The sequence below is a fragment of the Sturnus vulgaris genome, chromosome 6, assembly GCF_052056855.1.
Source record: "Sturnus vulgaris isolate bStuVul1 chromosome 6, bStuVul1.hap1, whole genome shotgun sequence".
Lineage (NCBI taxonomy): Eukaryota > Metazoa > Chordata > Aves > Passeriformes > Sturnidae > Sturnus > Sturnus vulgaris.
Window position 1 is genome coordinate 32,179,041 of NC_142248.1, and position 20,689 is coordinate 32,199,729.

The window sequence follows — 20,689 nt, forward strand, 5'->3', positions numbered from 1 at the left end:
TTTTGTACTTAGATGAGTTTATTTTCTTAGAGATAAAATAATTACAACTGCAAATGTACATTAGTTTGTAAACCATTAAGCCCTTATGGCTGTTTGAAAGTTAAAATCATACACAAAACAATTAAAGACAACCTAGGAACCCGAACAGTTTCTTCACAATGGACTTTTGATTTTGTAGTTTGTTGCCTTCAAAGTTATTCAGTTCATACTGCACTTGTGAGATAATGGGTAATTGATACAGAAAATGGAATGCATGCCTGTACAAGCAGGCAAACAGATTTTTTTACTAGTTTATGAAATCTCTTGATGTTAATTCACAGTCTTTAATAAATAACAGTGGCTAACAGTCCTTGATATTGATTGTCTGAATCCAAAGTTTAATTACTAAAAGTTCTGAAAAAAAAAGTCAGACTCCAAAAGAAGTCCTTTCCAAGCCCACTCCTGTGAAATGGGAGCCAGCACTGCCAGTGAAAGGGTAACAGAGTATATCATTCAACTGCCAGCTTCTACTGAAATCATATTCTTCCAGCTCAGTGTTTCATACTACATTTTAAACTTGCCACACTGTGTCTGGAAATATCCTCTGCACCACAAATGCACATATTTACACACATCACAGAAAAAACTCACCTCCCAGAATTAAAAAAGAAACCACACTCCACTGTTTTTTGGAGGCTGAATAAATAAATTTATATCTGAATTGCGACTTGCTCCATAACTGTATTTTTACAATGGTATGGTGCCAGTAAATTTGCTATCCTATATTAACATGTAGTAAGAAATAGGAAAAAAAAGCCATAGTTTGCTGTTTCTCATTTTTATTGAGGCAGTGTAAAACATTTCAGTCTTGTTCAAAGATCTAAGGATTTGAGATAAGTGCTTTGGCTATTTTTAAGTTCGGGGAAAAGCCAGGGTAACGTCTAATCATGGGTCTCTCACTGTGCTACTCTCATGCCTCTTTCCAGCCCTATTTCAAACTGGTGTCCAACACTGCTTGTAGGGAAGAAGGTGAAGAGGGACCCTGCACTGTCTTTGCACAATAACAAAACTTATAGACACAGTTCAGCTAAATTCTAGATGTGGTCCAGGCTGTAGCTTAATCTCTAGTTTAAACTCAAAAAAGAAAATCTTCATAGACAAACTGAACCTCAGAGGCAAAGACGTTTTCCTATTCTTTTGACTTACTTATGAAAACAGTGTCCAGAATAGTATTCTAGATTTTTTTTTAAAAATAGTAATTATATGTTTTTAGAAAGATAAAACGGTTTTGCATTTTATTAGGCCTCTACTTTCCAAATAGAAAACCACCCATACACCATTTTTTACTATTTATTAAGGGTAAAAATAAAATACAAATGTCATACTGCATTCAAACGTGTTGCTTGTTGCAGTCAGCGATAGTGAAACTATTTGCCAGCTCCATTGCCAGACCACCAGAGGGAGTCGAAAGCTACACATAACTTTGGAAAATTTCTAAACCTGTGGGTAGCTTAAAACATTGACAGAAAATACTGTATGTTGTGAGTACTATGACAAATGGCTAAGAAAGTTGCCGAGGACAATGAATAATTTTAGCAACATCATCAGTTTATTACTATCCAGAGGCAAGAAAAACGTCAGTCACAAAGGAATGCTCAGCAACTATTTTTGTTCTGTGTTTAGAAAGAATGAAAATTCATGCATTTAAATAAGATGTTTCAATTATGTTAATAACTGGAGAGAAGTCTTTAAAAAAATCAGCAGATACAGAATTAATGCAGAATAGTTTTAAACAAAGAGTGGCTCCCCTGGGATTCATCAAGTTCCTTTGAACAGGTCGTGGAACACCAGGAGCATCCTGAGGACACTGGGCTCGTGCTTATGTGCCAAAGGAAGGTGGAAGACAGTGGGAGAACACAGTCTGTCCAGCCTGATGTGACCCTAAGAGAAAATTTGTCTACAAGACTACGTTATTATGTTCCAAAAGCAAGGTCCTTAGCAGAGAGGAGAGAAGGAGACTTCCTAGGATTAACTGGGGAAAATTTCAAGAGATCCATACTCCAACTAGTCAGAAACACTAAGGAGTGAATGCAGTAACACAAATGTTAGCTGCTATTTCTGCATAGCAAATATGGGTTCAGAGACCTCACAAGTCATCAGTTTCTGCCATAACAACTGGCAGAATAAAAAAAAAAAAATTTGCTTCATGTTTTGGAAATTAAGTACCATGTAAAAAAATCAGAAAACAGAACAAAACAACAAAAAACACAAACAAACAAACAAACAAAAACAAACAAAAAACAAACCAAAACAAAAGGTTGACACCTGCTCCAAATAAAGTTATATAAGAAATTAGACTTTTTTAAAGTTATCACAATAATTAACTATTTGGTTAAATACCAAAGAGGCAGCAGATTCTTCCAGTCTTGATATCTCCAAAACAAGACAGAATTTCAGGCAACATGAACTGGCCAAACACAAGTTATTTGTCTAGAGATAACTGATTTATATTTGATACAGGATGTCAGGAAATCACAGACAAGTCCCTAAAATCCTTGTTGCATTGTGCAGTGGCAGCCTACAAAACAACAGGAATCAGAAAAGACTACTGAGGACAAAGCAGCCAGCATCATTCTGCCACAGTGGAGCCCATGCTGTAATCTGCACTGGAGTGCTGTGTGCAGTTCTGGTCCCACTTGTTTGACTCAGCATTAAATTTCTGACGTTCTTAAAATACTCAGTTGGCTCTACACTCGACAGCTTACCTTATCTGGTCTAACTCAACCTTTCAGAACTCTATTGCCTAACACTTGCTCTTGTAGGTCAAAAGACAAACTCTGCTTTCAGCTTCTGAGATTCTCTAAAATTAATTTTTTTCCTCTTCATATTCTCTGATAAGCCATAGTTCCTTTCTATGAAAAACTCAACTTGGTATTTCTAGAGAAAATGACTGAAACATGATTAATTTAAAATACAGTAAACATGATCAAAGAAGTCTCCAAGATGCCTAGCATTTGTCTGAAACCACAGAATATAACTTCCAGTCTGCTTCACTGCCCTGGAGATCATTCTTATTAGCACAGATAAGGTAAGAACAGCATATATGCTTTTTTTAGCTGCTTGATAAAAATTCATGTAGAAAACAATAATGTTACTGTAACTACAGCTGGTTGGGATGTGAACTATCCTCCTGTGGACTTCATCTATCTTCACAAAGATGATTCACAAAGCTTTTGGGAACTAACTGCCAGTTTTTAGCCTCTTACTGCTCCTGCTGGATCCAAGTACAGGTTCCCAAAAATCTGAAGTTCCACATCAGCAAGACAAAGCTGATTTCTCCTACCTGCTGCTGACCTAGCTCTACTTCAAAGTGTAAAAGATAAGTCAGCCAGCCAGATTTGGCAACTTGTTCACAATTTGAAAATGCTACTTCAGCTTGTATCTTTCAGTTTGCACTCACTTCCCCAAAATTTTTAATTATTTAGTTATCTTTAAAACTGTTGGGTTTTTTACTTCTAACACTATTCATTCTGTTTGTCAGTTAAGTCATCTGAAGAGTAAAGTATCTATTTAATGACCAGTGCAATTTAAGCTGGGTATTTCCACAGTGATAAAGGAAAATGTTTATTGCATAGCCTTTCTTCATACTTTTATTTCTTCTGTATATTAGTCATTTGACTCTACAGTTCTTTTTGGGCAGAAATACCCATGTATTACCTTTCAGGACAAGCAGAAAGACTACAGAAATCAAAGAAATAAGTGGACTAACATAAAGAGAATGGCCAGGAAAGTAACAGAACTAAGTATACCATACAGGGAGTAAAAATAAATAATAGTAATTGAAAGTAAACACCATACTCACATCCTCTGAAAAACCCCCACAAAACCTGCATAACTTACTTAATCCTAACATATACTAGAAAAATGTAGGATTCTTTAGGTTTGATGTTAGCATTATATCATAGCATTTTACCATATACAGGCACATTCACACATTTTCCTCTAAAACCAAGCTCCTGACAGTGCTGGAGATCAGTAATAGCTCAAATACTATCAGTCTGTCTTAGAGACTTATTCAGATACTTCTCCCTACTGCCGAGAAGTCATGCATAATGCAACAGCCAATAAACTCCCTGGTTTAATAAAACTGCCTTCACCCCAGTGTTCTGCCTAGCATTCAGATGTTTGGTTTAATTTTTTTTACACTTTTCTGCAAGAAGAGTTCCCAGCACACACAACTTCAGGAGCTGGAAGAACAGACATGCAGGCCACCAGCTAACCACAGGGAATACTCATGCTATTGCTCTGCACTGTGCACAGCTCTGGCAAGAGCTTCTCCTATGGGAATCCGAGGCTGACTTGTTAACAATGACAAGATGCACTTCTCCAGATTGCTTTGCATTAACTTTGAAGACACCACCGTGGTTAACCACACAATGTAGGGCAACAACAAAAAAAAAACTCTTCCTATTTTGAACACCATAGCCTGAAGAAGAAAACAGGCTGCTGAAGATACAGACTTTCATTACAGTTATTCCAACATAGCAGAAGAGTCTGATTTGCCAAATGTTGATTACAACCTGGTGCTTAACAAGACTTGCAAATAAGAAGTACCTCCAAGACAGAAGCCCAGAATTAGATTTTCCTAAAACCCATGGCTCTGACAGGACTGGCCAACAGGCTGGACTTACTATCCTTCAAATAAGGATGGTTAGGCTTTCACAGCTCTAGACAGGAGCATTCACCTGACATCTGGTTCCACCTATCTTCCACAAGTCCTGAGCAGTCTTCTAGAACACAGCTTTCCTGTATTTTCTCCACCACTGTGTTGACAAAATTATCCTTTTTTCTAGTACTTTTCCCATCAAATTCTGAATCATCCTCTGGACTCACTCCCACAATCTTGATTCATTTTCTGAATATTGGACAAAATAAACCAATTCAATTACTTATCTTGCTTTTTGATAAACTTTTATCCCAAGGTTTTGCACTTTGTTGGCATGACAAAGAATTTTAGAGAGGTGTGTATTTGTCAGAAAGAAAATGTCACTGTAATATGTTGATAACCGGCATTAAGGAAATCAATGTCCATGATGCTACATTTACCTTTTGAAAATGACACTGTTTCCAAAAAGAAAAGTTGTCAGGTGTAGGGGTTTTTTATTCAAAAAGACTTTAACTGAATGTGGAGATCACTGCTCCTTCACAAGCAATGGTGTGCAACCAAAATGTCCTGTAAATTACAGTGAGGCAAAGCACTCAGCATCCCCTTCTTCCCATTTCCTTCCCTCTCCCCACTCCCTGCCCACACTGACACATGAAATAGAACGCCCTGTTCCTCTCACTGCAAATTAACACAGCCTGCTCCTTTATAACCAGCTGTCAGAATCTGTCACCAATTCATTTTTTGCCTTTACAGCTTCAAAGGTAAAGGTAGAAATTAGGGATGATTTCTTTACTAGGACTCCAGCAGAAGTTTTTATCTGGCAAGGAACAATTTTGCAGGTTTCCTTCTCTGCAGGTGTAAGAGATCAATACTGTAAAGATATCTGTAAGCATCCATATTTGCTGCAGGAGCATCTTAAGACTGTCAAGGTTGAAAGCCAACGCCAAACTTTTATTCATTTTTGTAATCCAGATGGATGTTAAGATTCAAAGCCTGTTCTCACTTTGGTCCTGAAGTAGATCTCAAGTCTTCCTTTTAATGTGACAGCACTAAAATTGAACTGACCTGCCACAGCTGCATACCAATTGGACTGACAAGGTAATACATACTAAGCAGAATTGTATGAACACTTGAACTTAAAAGCAACAGGGACACAGTACCCTGAGCTCTAATTTGTAGCATCCTTCTACAGTGAACACATGACCAGAGAATGGGATCCTGTTCCCTCAAGCAGGCTTCAACAAGAGTAACTGTTACGTACAGCAGTTATCTGTTTAAAGGACGAGAACTCATTAAGGAGACACCTGAGAAAAGGTTTGAGGTATTGTTTGCTTTTGTGAATTTACTTTCTGTTCTCCACTGTGTATTACTTTTAAAGGAAAAAAGCATATGTACTGTTACTAATGAATGAGCTTCTGCAGACCTTACGATGATACTGCCATACTGTAACCAGTCACCTTGAGTAAATTGAGGACAAATTTCAAGCATGTTCCCCTCTTTGTAGCATCATCTTTAAATTTTCCCCTTTCTTCTCACTTTCCTAAATTCCAAAAATTTCACACGTGAAAGCTTTTTTAGCATATCTGAATGTCACACAAAATCACACCCATAACTTAGATTAAATGTACTTGGTTAGACATCGTTTAATCAGCAAATATCATTTATATATATATATGCATATTTTGAAATGGTTACCCTTCCAAACAGATTTCTTTTGGTTATTCACAAGGCCCAATCCTAAATCCTTAGATTTTTCTCCTACTTACAATAGTAAGTCATAACGATACTAAGACAATTGCATATGTAACAAAATAAAAAAGCAACTAGGGAAAAATCAGATGAACATAAATGAGACCAATTTTAAGATTTGATGCTGGATTTGTTGACAAATATCTTTATATTAAAAAAGCTGTATGAAGTTTGCAATCAGTTTGCAGTTTCGTCTGTTAGGTTTTTTGGCAGCTCCTGAAGCAATTAAAGAAGAGTTCTGTTTTTCTTTCCTTTATTATTGGCATTTCAAAGGAAGTTAGTAGACTTCTGCATGACTCTTGTAAATACAGTTAGATTGGTTGCCAATTTTTAAAAGCAAGTTTACATGTGAATAATATGGATTCCTTTCTACCACTGAATAAAGTATTAGTCAGACCAGCCCATAACTTCTCTATCTAAACACTTATAATTGTTTCCCAGCCAGTTGCTGTCTCCCATTTCTATCACACAGAACATGAAGGTTGTCAAAATACATGTTTTCTTGAAATTTACATTATTGCAAAAGACTGTCACTTATGGGGGAAAGAATGAAGACTGTTAACTTAGTAAAAACACCTGGAATGATACTTGAGACATAACAAATAATTTCAATATGATGAACTAAATATTATAAAGCCACACACAAATATACTCAGAGACCTGCAGAGACAGGAAATATGTTTATGCTGGACAATTGGCAAGAAAGCTTGCAGTTCACTGTCAGTGAATAATACACACACACGGAGATAGCCAGGGGAGAAATTACTCCTGAAAATATCTTCCCAGAAGCTTCTCACCTCTGGCTTCCTATAACCTTCTTCCTCTTCTGTGGCAGCCCCCTTATCTGATCCTCCGAACCTGTGTGAGCTCAGAACCCATTTTTAAAATTTTCAAGTTCACTTAATCAAGGCATATTACTTTAAATTGAGATCTAGACATGCAATACAGCATGAATCTACATGCATGCAGAGAACACATGCACAGATTAAAAATGTAAGATGTTTGTGCAACATTTCATGACAAGCAATGAATACATTTTCTGCTGAGAATTATTCTGCTTTCAGGTGACTGAGAAGGGATACAGCTGTGTAGGAATCGTTATCTTGTTCAGAAAAGTAGTCATGAAAAAGGGCTGAGAAAATATGTCCATCCACAGAGCCAATTTGAATCCTCAATCCATTCTCTGATGCAATACATGTTGCCCCTTGCTCCCAACTGTTTAATGAAGTATTTAATAGAGGGTTTTTTCAACAGCAGTAAACAATACATATGCCAAATATACTGATTCTTTTCTTTAAATTATAGAAATTTCACTATGCCAGAGGAACAGTAAGTCATGTTTTCTTTGTACTTCTCTAAATCCTTTAGCAGAATTACCGGCTACTACTAATATTTGTGTTTTTACAAGTACTACAAAGAAATGGCTTTACCAGATATTGAGTACTTTGAAGATTAGATTAAAACCCACACTAATTGAAATCTTTACTCATAAGAAATTTGGCTTTTCACACAAATCTGCCTACAACATCGCTGACAGCACTGTATTTCTGACAGCAGACAGATATCATTACTAGACATTAAAGCTGATTGAGGTATAGCAGCACTGTGAAGAAAACTCAACACGTAATTTATGGTGTAACATCTCTTCACCAAGACAATATAAAGTATTTATAGTACTAATGAAGACCAACTTCAAATTTGAAACAATGGTTTGAGTATGAAAAATATGGCTCACGGTCTTTATACGACCTTGAGTTCCAGCCTGGTCAACAGATTAAAACACTGTTCTGCCAAGGGTAAATATTCTCCTGCAGGGACATAAGAACAAGAAGTAAACTTACTCTTGAGCTGTCTAGTTTGCAACTGAAGTTACAATGTATCAATGTGTATGTACATCAGCAGTTGTTTATGGAAAGATGCTAATCTAAAAATTCAGATGGCTTAGTGTCAAATACACTTCCTCGAGAGCTCTGTTACCTGGAGGCAGCAGGCATTCAGAGGTCATCAACATTTTAGCTACCCTGGGTAACTGGTTCAAAGCAAATACAAGGTGACACCTAAATGTACTTAGCCCTGCCCAAAAGAAATACCCTGGGTTTAATTTTTCATTAAACAACTACAATGAGAGCACAAAGAAGACATAGAAATATTCAGCTATAGAAGTTGTCTTTGATACAAGTGATGTATTCTATTAACCTTAGTCTCACAACAGTATCTCAAAACCTGTATATAAAAAAAGATTGACAATACAGCCATTATGTAGCAGTTAGTATCTTGTGCAAACATGCTTGTTTCATCAGTTTATCAAGAAACAGTTTAAATCTCCCAACAGGGAAAAAACTGTTCTGTGTTCCTAACGTTTAGGTTCTTTCAGCTGGGTCACAATATTCCAAATCCACCTGGTATCCAAAGGTTTCTTACACTTAAATAAAATCAGACTGAAATTGCTTTTTATTGTCTTCATCCTGAAGACAACAAGTTCCACAAACTCCTCAAAGTGCAAACTTTACAAGCAATTACCTGTTCTCCAATCTCCCAATTCACTTATACTGTCTGCAGAACAAGTATTAATGGTGGATTGTTTGTTGTATTTACAGCAAGTTTATTCCGGAGAGGAAAACTATTCTTTTACAAATGAGCCATGTTCACTATTGAGATTACTTCCAAAGAGAGCATTCAGAAAGCAAACCTTAATATATTACATTGACAATTATTTTTCAATACTTTAACATCGGCCACTTAAAGTTGTTTGTGTTATTAGCACATAGACTGATCTTTAAATATACTACTTCTACATAAACAGTGCAAATCTCAATATTCACATCAACCTGAAATTAATGCTGCAATTACTGTTGACATTCACATCAAGAAAGTAGTAAACTATTTCACATAAGCAATTCCAAAACCTCAGAATGCCATTACTAATATTAAAGAAACACAGAACAAATATGTTGGGCTTCAAAGCCTTGTTTTGATACACACAGTCCCTGTAAACATGGATGTATTGTATTTGTCAATACTGATATCTTATATAATTCTATAAATAAAACTACTGATATAAACAATTTCTATAACTTTTTTTTGCATAGGGTTTGGATTAAGGTTACTTTAGGATAGAGACAGTTGTTAACAAAATCCTCTAGTCAATTAGTCTTCCATCACACAAATTTAGGCATATGACAAGAAGCCTCTCCGACTTCAGTGGAAACTTACACATGTAAGCATTTGCAAAACTGGAGTCATCTTTAGCAGTTAAGTTACCCCTAGTCATTGAGAATACAAGCTATAAAAGAGCTCTCCATAAATTTATAAAATATACTGATTTAAAAGTTTATGCTGATGTTTCTTTAAGTCACATTTATGATTCCAAACAGTTATGTACATACTATACTATCACAGTAGGAAATACTTCACTGTAGAACACCACAGTGAACAAGTTGTGAAGCACAGTGTTCAATATAATTTCCCTTTAGTATTCCCAGTGCATAAGTTGTTAACATCTACACTACACAAGGTGCCCAGGTCTAGTATTTGTTATATACAATGTAAAAGCAAGATAGAAAGAGCTTTGCATTTTACAGTAAGGAATGAAAACAGTGGGTAATATACAGGGATTCACTCCTGCAAAGTACAGAATTCTCCTTCACAATGATCACAACCACCAAATATGGTGGATTTCAGGTCATTCAGCCCAGTAAAACAGTGCTCAGCACCTTGTAGGAAGAGAGATCTGAGTGCACTTTAATCTAAAACATCTCCTTTGGATGTTATAAAGTGCAAAAAAATAAAATATATACTCTAATATTTTACAGTCACTATTAGACTGCCATATTTGCACAATGCAAAATTTAAATAACTTGGTATGCATTTTTATGGACCCTATAATAACAAATGTTGAAACTGGAGTTTTCTCATCTTTAAAAAAATCTTAGTATTTTAAAATTATTGTGTAACTATAAAAAGAAAATATAAATTATAATTAAATCTTGAAATAGGTATCTTAACATGTGACCATTTTCCAAAGCATCAAATACGAAATTTAATTTTCTCTTATAGCATTACATTTTAGAATCTGTAAAATCTTTCAGAAGTTAATAACTTCAAAAAATAAAAATTATTGTATCACAGTACTAGACATCTCACCTTATCAGATATCTTTTACCCTAGAAGTGTTTAAAAAAATTAAATAAATAAAAAAAATCTAAGACTTCTATTCTCAGTTGTTTAGAACAAGATACGTGGAGTTATTTTTTAAACAAGAGTTCCATAGTGCTTCAATTTGATCTTAAAATTCAGATAAATGGGACAGAATGTAACCATAAATTTAAAAGGCTTTAAAGTACTATACTGCTTTGGTGCATTGTACCAATGATTCTTCACACTCATGAAGAATCAAATTCTATAACATTCTTCACAGAGCTGTGTAAGAGCAGAAGATCCCGAAGTTCTGTGTATGTTAGAGAGCTTTCCTTTCTTTGAGCAGTGGGGAGAAACTGGGAGGAAGATAGTGCCACTGAGGAACAGTCTTCTTCCAAGCGGTACCATGAGCAGCACAGCTACTTACCTCGAGCTTGACTGCACACCAGTAATTTAGCCCTCAGAGAATACAATGTAGGCTGTATAACAGTATTATACTATATCCAGTGATACCAAACAACGCTAAAAGGAAATGTATAGAAATACAAAGCTAAAAAGGTATGACTAAAATACATTTCTAAAGCAACAGATTCTTCCTGTGGCAGCCTGTAAGCCACAGGGAGGAAGGGCGGGAGAAGACAATACAGGTACTGCCAAGTCTATAACCACTTAACTCCTCAAGACAGGACACTCTGCTTCTCAGTCGGAGAACTGGAAGATGGTTTCTGGGTTATTGCTGTCTGCAGGGTTTGTGGGCTGCAATGTCTTTGTCGGTGTAGTTTTACCATGAGAATGAGAGGAAGAAGAATGGGAACTTTCACTGGAGCTGCTACGTGTCTCTGTGCTTGTACTTGTTTTTTTCATTTTCCTTCTTTTCGCAAGAGGTGCCTTGTCCACATTCTGGAGACAAAATCCTTCCCTTTTATACTTGTTAAAGGCCTGTTTAAAAATAAAAGGTATTTCTAAGTTTTTCAAGAGATTTAACACATTTTATGCCTTATGACTTACTATGAATGGCTATGGTACATCACAAGATAAGATGTAATTTCTTGACTAATTCCTACTGTAGGAACTAATTCCTATAGTAGCTGTACTGACTCTACTAGCCTTTACAAGTATTTAAGAGCCAATACATAACATTATTGACTGGCATCTTCCTCTCTTTGTTCTTTTTACTTTAGAATTATTTTTATTAAGCCTTAACCTATTTAACACTACATTTTCAGAGAGGATACTGCTAAATTACAGTTTTTCTTTCAGCACAAATTATGTTGCATTATCAGGACCTCTCCCAGAAACAATTACTTTGTTTTTCTCTCCTTCCCAAAAAAGCACTCACAAGCATTTCAGCAAAAATCTACTCCATTTTGGTTTATTCTCTGTAGAAGGAGCGTATCATGAGAATCAACATTATGTTTGTAAAATACAGTTGCAGTTCAATTGATTTTAACAAATATATAATAGTAGACAAGCAAGTCCACTAAAAAACCATCCATGATACAAAAAACATGAACTATATATATTCCAGAAATTCTACCTCAATTTAGTAACCATAAGGACAAAAAGTCAAACAGTTACTTAAGTTAAATATAAAGTTTCTTCTCTTTTTTAAATAAAAGTTTGAATATCTTTTAATAGATTTCTCTAGGAAATAGAATACTTTTTATAGCTGTTTCAAGAAGAGCACTCAAATGCCCAAATCTGCATGAATATAAATATCTTCAAGAAATTTATTCTTCCTTCATCATTCGTATTTTCATGTACACCATCAGAGATGTTATGAGGAAATGTTATTGAGGAAAAAACATCCACCTATAAACATATACTGAATTATAAGGAGAGATATGTATTTTTGTTAAGAGAAAACACATACAAATCCCGATGACACATCACAAAACATAGCATATGACATAAAATTTCTCAGAACTTACATGGAAAGTGGCTTTAACATATGTGTGCACTGCAGCTCCTGAAGAGCCTAAGTTATCAGGCGTCATGAGAGGGTTAGATGAGAGCTGGCTGCCATCCTGAAGCCACTCATTGTATCTCAGGCTGGACATTTTAATTCTTTTGTTTGGATCCACTGTAAGAAGTCCTAATAGAAAGACATTACATTCTTTAAAACTGTCAGCTATTTATCTTTGGTCAGTAGAAAATGCAAATATTTCTTAATAAAATCGGATGCATTGCTTTGATAAGTAACTAATGTCAATATTTATCCTAGGTATGCCACTATTTATCCTAGATAAGGCTCACACAGTGTTGTGCTATCATCCTCTCCACAAGAACCTTAAAAGCAAAAAATTGATACTTAACTGTTTGATAACTCACATCTCTCTTCACACAAACTCAGAACTACCAAATGATTTCTTCGCTTAAATCCTGTCTAGGGTAAAGATCAAAAGAGTAAGCCTCAGATTCCCTGCAAAATTCACTCAAGTCTGAATCTGGAAATCCCTACATCTTTGGCAGAAAAATTCCTTACAAGTCTGCTTCTACAGAAATTCAGAACTCCATCTAAGTAGCATTAAGGTAGGTGTCTAGCTCATGATGAAAACATAATTAAATGCTCAAAAACTTAGGGGAACCAAAGCACAGCAAATGTCAATGAAGTAGCTCAGAAACACAGTAAGCAGTCTTGGTACAGGAATTAAAAAATAGCCAATGGAAAATAAATAGTAATAAATTAATTTTCTGAAAAATGTCAGCTGTTAAGACATTTATCTCATAATAGAAAAACTCTGCTTTTAAATATGTTATAAGAAGGAGTTCATTTTTTCTGAAGCTCTTCAGTTCCTCCTAACCCTACTAACCTTGCCAGCATCTTATCACATTAGAAAACTGCTAGGTGTACAAGCAACTTGTAATGCATTCTGATGTGCCCATTGCCACCCATTGCTTGTATCAGAGGTCAGCACATAGCTCAAGCTGTGCATATTGCTCCATCAGGTTAGACACTTGGGAGCATCCAGAACCATGCTGTACATATGGTTCTCCACATTTTATCTTTTTAAATAAAAACATAGTGTTTATGAACTACTTGCAAATCCCTACCTCGAATTAGCTCTTTAGCCTCTTCAGAAACATTTTTCCAAGCCTCTCCTTCAAAGGAAAATTCTCCTTTTTTTATTTTCTTCATAATTTCCAATGCACTGGTACATGTTAAACTTCTGTCTTGAGACTGAAACGGTACCTGTCCTGACAGCATTGTGTACTGTCACAAGAACAAAAGCAGCATTAGGAAACACAGTATATTTATAGACAACTCTGTTGTTAAATATGAAGGCTGTTGTTTGCATCACCAATGCTATGCAATAAAACTTGGCCTAGCATAACTTTAAGGCTATAGAAAATTTAAGACACAGAAGACTTTCTCTGGAGTGCTTGCTAGAAAAAACATTCATCTCTTCCAGGAAGCTATGAACAAAAACTATTTCTACCCCATTTATATCTAATGAAACTAATTTTCTGTAGATTAAAATAACGGTTGATTACTTTTCTGAATTGAAACTGTAGAAAGATTATATAGATGCCTGCAAAATGCCCTAGCAAGCATACATCTTTTTGAGAAGATGACTGTATCAAGCAATTTTTCCCTTCCCAAAAATGCCAAATTTTATTTCCTGCTTGGTAAAAAAAAAAAAATTCTGTTCCTGGAAAAGATCTGTCTTTGAAACATATGATATGTGCAGCAGTATTTTCACCTGCCTTGAATTCAGCATGTATCCAATTTATGCCTGAAATCATCTCAAGTCCATTGCATTTTAACAAAAAATAAATACGCAATAAAATTATAGTTAAAAACCTCAATCACTCACCAAAATGACCCCCAAACTCCACAGATCACAAGACTCATCATAACCATTGTGATTCAAGAGCTCTGGGGCAGCATAATGAAGAGTAAAACATGGAGTCTTAAGAGGCTGATTATCAGGTGGTTTTAAACGAGCAAAGCCAAAATCAATTATTTTTATTTCTGAATTATCAGTTTCATCTGTAAATAATAAATTCTGAAAAGCAAGGACAAACATCAATATTAGCACTGGGTAGAAAACTGGTTATAATTATTTTGCTACATCTATCACTACAGAAAATTTTCCATTATCTACAGGAAAGATTAATTGTGAGACACTGGGGGAAGAGAAAAGCAGAAATAACAATACTCTGGGTGGTAAGAAATGTGAGGTGTTTACCTGCTCCTGCATACATACAAGTCAGGGCAGTTCTGAGATGACTAATGAAAATGGATACAGCAGAGAACAGTGGAGAAAAGAATTCTGAGAACATTGACACAAAAAAAACCCTAAGACATCAGCATGTCTGGAGATGGGAGAATTGCTTCTTCCTCAAACAAAAGCAAATTTTCTTAAGCTTCCACTTCCTTCTGGCATGTCATGAACAACAGCTTTTCTGTGTGGGGGATTCCCACTGCTAGTCCTGTCTTGTGACTGAGTAGTTTTTGGTTCTCAAGTGGTTACATAGTATTGTCATGAGGACAATAATGCATAAGAGTCATTTGAAAATGAAGTATGGCAGTAAAAAGGTGTACCTTGGTATGAAGTGGTGTTAGGAAGTGCACCAATAGCTCAGAGGTTTCACTTAGAGCTGTCTGGCATGACAAAGTCAGTATGGATAGTTTTGGAAGAGACCTGAGACCAACAGCATTCGAGCACTGAAAGTCACCTAACAGTCCAACCACAAACCTTCTCTTTACACCAAGGTAGAGACATTAGTACAATAGTCCCTGAGAATTCCAGCTTTACACACTGGAATGTGGCACTTTGGACTTGAAGACAGACAAGTTATCAGTTTGTAAAATATAAGGCAGTCTTTTTTTCTCCCCTGTATTTGTACTTGCCAAGAAAGATACAATAGGGAAGCTAAGTCACAGAAAAACTGCATGAGGCCAAGATAAATTACAAGCTAATTGTACTCTTCCCTTCAGCTTCTGAGAGATGAGCATCATTTTGCTATTGCCTTTACTGTTCAATCTATGAATGCTAGGAGAAGTCTCAGTATTAGAAATCCTATAGTCCTATCCAACTTTGTAATACAAAAGTTGAATGACTCACACAAAGTAATTAATTTCAAACTCATTAACAAGGGTAAAAAATGATTGCTAGACTGCCAGCAGATCAATAAGGAGAACCTGAGAGCGTTCATTACGGATAAAAGAAAACAGCTGCTACAAAACAGTATGTTAGTACTTTGGCTTTCTATACTGCTGATATAGCTTAGCACATTCAGAGAAGTTAAGTTTTTAATTGTAGTGTAAATTGATCTAAAAACAGCCTAATTTCAGCAAAAATACACAACAAGGATAAATGATTAATATAATAGTCATTTTTCTATGGTGATGTTATATAGTCTACAAATAAATAAAAATTAGTAACATTGGTTTAAAAAGGCCTTTCTTATGATAAAAAGTAAATTGGTTATTCTTTCCTTTCATGGAAAGAAAAGTGCAGTCCAAGTATCCTACACTGCGTTCAGGTATTCCTGTTAATTAGGCAAATAAAGCATGTTTCAGAACCCTCCTATCCCCCAAATATTTGCAGCTCTATTCCAGACATTTTAGGATATATAAAAACAACATTCTCTCGCACTTGTTACATTTTGTTGTAATACCTTTAGAACCCAGCTTACAGATTAAAGACCACTTCACAGAAACAGTCCTCAAATCCTCCAATGAGAAACTCCAAATATGGTCACACATTGCTACACAAACTCTTTATTCCTATGAATTCTTTATTTTCTACCCAGTACTTTTCCTCTGTTTTGTAGACCAACATACGTGATCTAATTACTACTGCTAAACAGAAGTCTTCCAGCCCACGAAATTTTAAAAAGTCTCATTCCTAGTTATATTTAACCAGCCAGACTTTTAAAAAAAGAATTATCAGTAGCACATTAGATGTCGAAGTCAATCATCAAAATAATCTGACTGGAATTCTTAGAAAAGCAACAGAATTTCCTATATATCTTTTTACAGAGAAGTGCACTAACCATAACTATATTGGGAATCCAGCATATCCCATACTAAGCTCATGTCAGAATCTAAAATAGTAACTTTCAAAACAAGCAGGAAGGAGACAAGCAGGTTATGTTCAACTTTTTGGAGGCAATGGATTCTGCAAGCTGTTTGCTAACCCTTCATTACTTGGACTTCCCAGACTTCTGTTCTTGAGCATAATGTAGAACTGAAGACTGCCTAATTTACCATGCAGCTGAAGCTCTGCTTTACTGTGCCTTTATATTCAAAGTGGCAGTAAGACTAAGATGATAAGAATAGAAGAGAGAAAGAAGGATTGGTTTCATCCTTTTAATAATTACTTGTTTCAAAAGCTGTTTTCTAACCCTGATGATATAACTCTTGGAAAAAGTTTCTCTGATGACTTTTTCAACTCACACATTAGAATTTCAAAATAGTCCCTCTTTAACTGTTTACTTACAACAGGAGCCCAGGACAGAGATTCTTTCAAACTTATATATTTTGGATTAGCTTTCAAAAACAACTAGCAACATCTAGAAGACTTCTTTACCAGTTGAATTGGAATTACTATAAAACACCAATTCTTTCATATCACAGAAAGTATGTTACAAAAAAACATCAATAGGAGTGGTGGATTATTTTTTAACTCCAACTACAAAAGCAACAGCTATTTCCTGGCTGTAACCACCCTATAATACAACATCCTCACTGGATGAATCAACATTAATCTACACTATTTTCAGGCTCAAGAAAACATACATCCCAACTCATTGCTGGCAAAAGCACCCAAGGAAATACTGACTTCAGAAAGCAGAACAAAGCCAGTGGTCAATCTTATAATAGTAAACTGAATGGTCTAGAAGACACAATGTTGCTGCACAACAAAAATATCAGAAAAGCAGTTACTGAAAAAATAGATATTAATAAATTGCTTCTTTTGGTAAACTATTGAACTCGCTGAACTCAAATCACATATCTCTGTTAGTGCTCATTTTGTACTTGACTGGAAAAGAAGCCTACTGAGGAAATTAAGATCAAACAAATTGTGGAAATGTACAGGCAAAATACCCAAGGCAATCCAGCTCTGCTTATGAACTATTTCACACAATAAATACACATTAGTGAAAAAGTCCCCAAATAGGCAAAGAATGTTTTTGAAGTAAAGAGTAGAGATTGCTTACAGAACTAAAAATGTTTCCTAACAGTTACTTCTACCTATGAACAGAAAAATATCTACAGTATTTGCTAAGTTAAAGTGGTAACATCTAATTAAAAATACAGAAGTAGAAAACTCTGTAACAAAGGCTGGAGAAACAGAGATACATCACATTCCAGACATTTAATAACGTATGTCTAAACATATATATATGAATATATATATATATAAATCACTATACCTCAGGTTTCAGATCTCTATGGACCACTCCTACATCATGCATGTGGCTCACTGCTGAAACAAGTCTGCGCATAATGTGACTGGCTTCAGTCTCACTGAAATGCTTCTTTTTCTGAATACGTTCAAGCAATTCTCCTCCCTTCAGCAATTCCATTACTAGGAATGTGTGAAGCTGAAACAATAAAAATATAGCATGTTAACAAACTGACAGGTTCTCAATGTTTGAAGAAATAGCACTGCTGCTTGTAGTAATTTGGAAGGCCAAAAAAAGCACCAAATCTCAGACAGCATTTTTCCCATCAGTCTTATTTAGACTGAAGAATAATGTCTTCCCCATGTGCACCCGTGTTTATTAGCAAAAACGGAATGCTACCAGCTAAATGGATACATTTGTAGGGAGCTGAAAAGGCTTTACTTAGGCTAACAAGTAAAGCTAGAAAAAGCTAAACTTCTGCTGCTTCAGCCTGTTCTGATATAAGGATATGTATCTATTACCATGCATAAGGAGTTAACTGCTCATATGTTACAAAATCCTTTATAAGCACCCTGAAACGTTACCTCTGAAATCAAGAGTATCTAGAACTTGTGATTTTGTCCCCTATAGAGTAGTAGCCAAAACTACTCCATCTTTAGAATTACACAGGCATCTCCCCAAAAATCAAAGAGCATTTTTTAAAATTAAAAAAACAATAGGTTTTTAGAAGGTTGCTCTTTTCAAGGCAATCAATAAGCAGGGGCTTCCTTGATTATAAGAAAACATGGGCACACAGTCAACTGCAATTCAAATATCTTGCTATTAAACAAACAGCAGACATCTCAGAAGAAGGAAGTGAAGTCAGCACTCTCAAAAGGCAAAGGACGTAGGTATGTCATGGCTTCTAGCCCTTCCCTACTCTGAATCAGAATAACAAAATAGTATATGCAAGCAGAGAAAAAACATTCTGGGAAGCAGCCAAAAAATGGAATTCAAAGCAATAGTCAGAAGGTGAACACTTTAGATACCAAAGAACAGAAGCAGAGCTATGTGGACAGAAAACAGGAACAACCAAGGTGTCTAGTAGTGCTTGAATGATATCCTCTCCAGCAAATTTTCTTTATGCCTTGGGAATATCTGACAGGGAAGCTGAAAGGGTAAAGAGACTTTTTTCGCTAGAAAACTTCTGGCTCACCAAGAGACTGCAACCCAATATTATATAATGTGGAATTTGAACAGACTGATATCAGAGCAAGTTAAAACATGGAACTTCTTTTTATTAAAACAAACTCCAGAAAGGTCAAAACAAGGTTTTCATCAGTTTTGGTCTTCAGAATACTGTGCACAAGTAATCTGAAAGGCAACAGTTGGGAGATACCAGACCTAGCTAAAAATACAGTGAGTTGATTGGTTGACACCAGCCTATCAGTGGCAGAGCAGTCTGGAGAACCTTTTTTTTAGATTTAATATGTTCATTTTACTCAAAGGAAAAGGAAAGAAATGTCCTGTTTACACATGTGTACTCAAACTCCATATATGTAAAAAAAACGGGCTTTCTTGTCATTAAAAATTACAGTACAGACACTGTATCCTCTCAGCTAATTTTAAAGTGCTAAACATGAGCTCTCTGCTGGTCCCAGTGTAAACTGTGTGAGTGGGACAGACTGGGATATGTGGAGAGGCAAGAGACCCCTTATTCCAATAAAAAATCATAGACCAGAACCACAGAGTAGTCTACGTTGGAAGGGAGCTGTCCAGGACATCTGGTCCAAAACCCTAGCTCAAACCAGGGCCAACTTCCAATTCAGATAAAATCATTGTTTATTACATGACGAGGAGTTTGTATTACATTAAAGGAAAAAGAAAATTAAGGTACCTAGATAAATTGATCTTAATAGATTTTCAAATACAGGCTCTGCTTGCACATTTGGTAATTTGGCAAGCTATTTGGTTATCTCCATTAAGTCACTAATGTGTAAGAAAACATACTAGATATATAATCTCCATATGCAACATTTCTAAATTAATTCACAAATATTGTTTTAAGACTTATAATGATCCTGGGGGAAAGGTGATAACACATTTCAGTATCATAGATACAGAAACTGGGCCATGAACACACTGTATGATGGTAAACAAAGACAAAAAAGAACAATGAACAGAATCTGAACCTCTAATTTTTTTGCTTATTGTTTTGATTTACTCGAGTAACTGCAAGATTGTTCAAATGCAGAATTTCTGCTTAATTTTCTATACAAACTAGACAAAAGCCCTGGGAAAAAACTGCCTCCACAGTTATGGTATGCTTAAGTCCATAAAGCTCTTGGGAAAACACATGGCAATACGTTTGGTAGGTGCTGATTACAGTCTATTCAAAATACCTGGTCATGAAAAACTTCATGTAACTTCACTACATTCGGGTGTCCTTCACAGAGCCTCAGAGCTGTTATTTCTCTCTGGGTGTTGGCTTCCATTCTGGAAAAATTAAGCAGTCATTTTGTACCAATTTTACTGAGCAAATTGCACATTCCAAGTGTTATTTTTTAACTTCTTGCAATCCATATTTTTTTTACTATTACAACCACGTGAACACAATTAAAAGTATAGTAAAAGTGGAGAAAAACTCTCCCCATAACCCTGCAATTTAATTCATTAAAAAAACCCACACCCAATTCAAACAATCTTTTTAATGCAACTGCAACTTCCTAAAGCAAAAGCTGATGCAATATAGAATAGTTCCAACCTAAAACAAACCATGCCCTTAGTCCAGAGCAATTTAACTTCACCTCTGTTACT

General features: G+C 35.6%; 1 protein-coding gene across 2 annotated transcripts in view; it reads right to left on the reverse strand.

Annotated features, from left to right (window-relative positions):
- Positions 1 to 20,689, reverse strand: part of RPS6KA5 (ribosomal protein S6 kinase A5) — a 77,289-nt gene continuing 56,600 nt past the window's right edge. For both annotated transcript variants that reach the window (XM_014869879.2, XM_088167468.1), the window contains exons 12-17: positions 20,275 to 20,368; positions 17,921 to 18,091; positions 14,350 to 14,541; positions 13,586 to 13,745; positions 12,463 to 12,626; positions 1 to 11,470 (exon numbers count right to left, since the gene is read on the reverse strand). In XM_014869879.2, the coding sequence (XP_014725365.1) occupies positions 11,231 to 11,470; positions 12,463 to 12,626; positions 13,586 to 13,745; positions 14,350 to 14,541; positions 17,921 to 18,091; positions 20,275 to 20,368 (1,021 nt within the window). In that variant the 3' untranslated portion in view covers positions 1 to 11,230. The remainder of the gene's footprint in view (positions 11,471 to 12,462; positions 12,627 to 13,585; positions 13,746 to 14,349; positions 14,542 to 17,920; positions 18,092 to 20,274; positions 20,369 to 20,689) is intronic.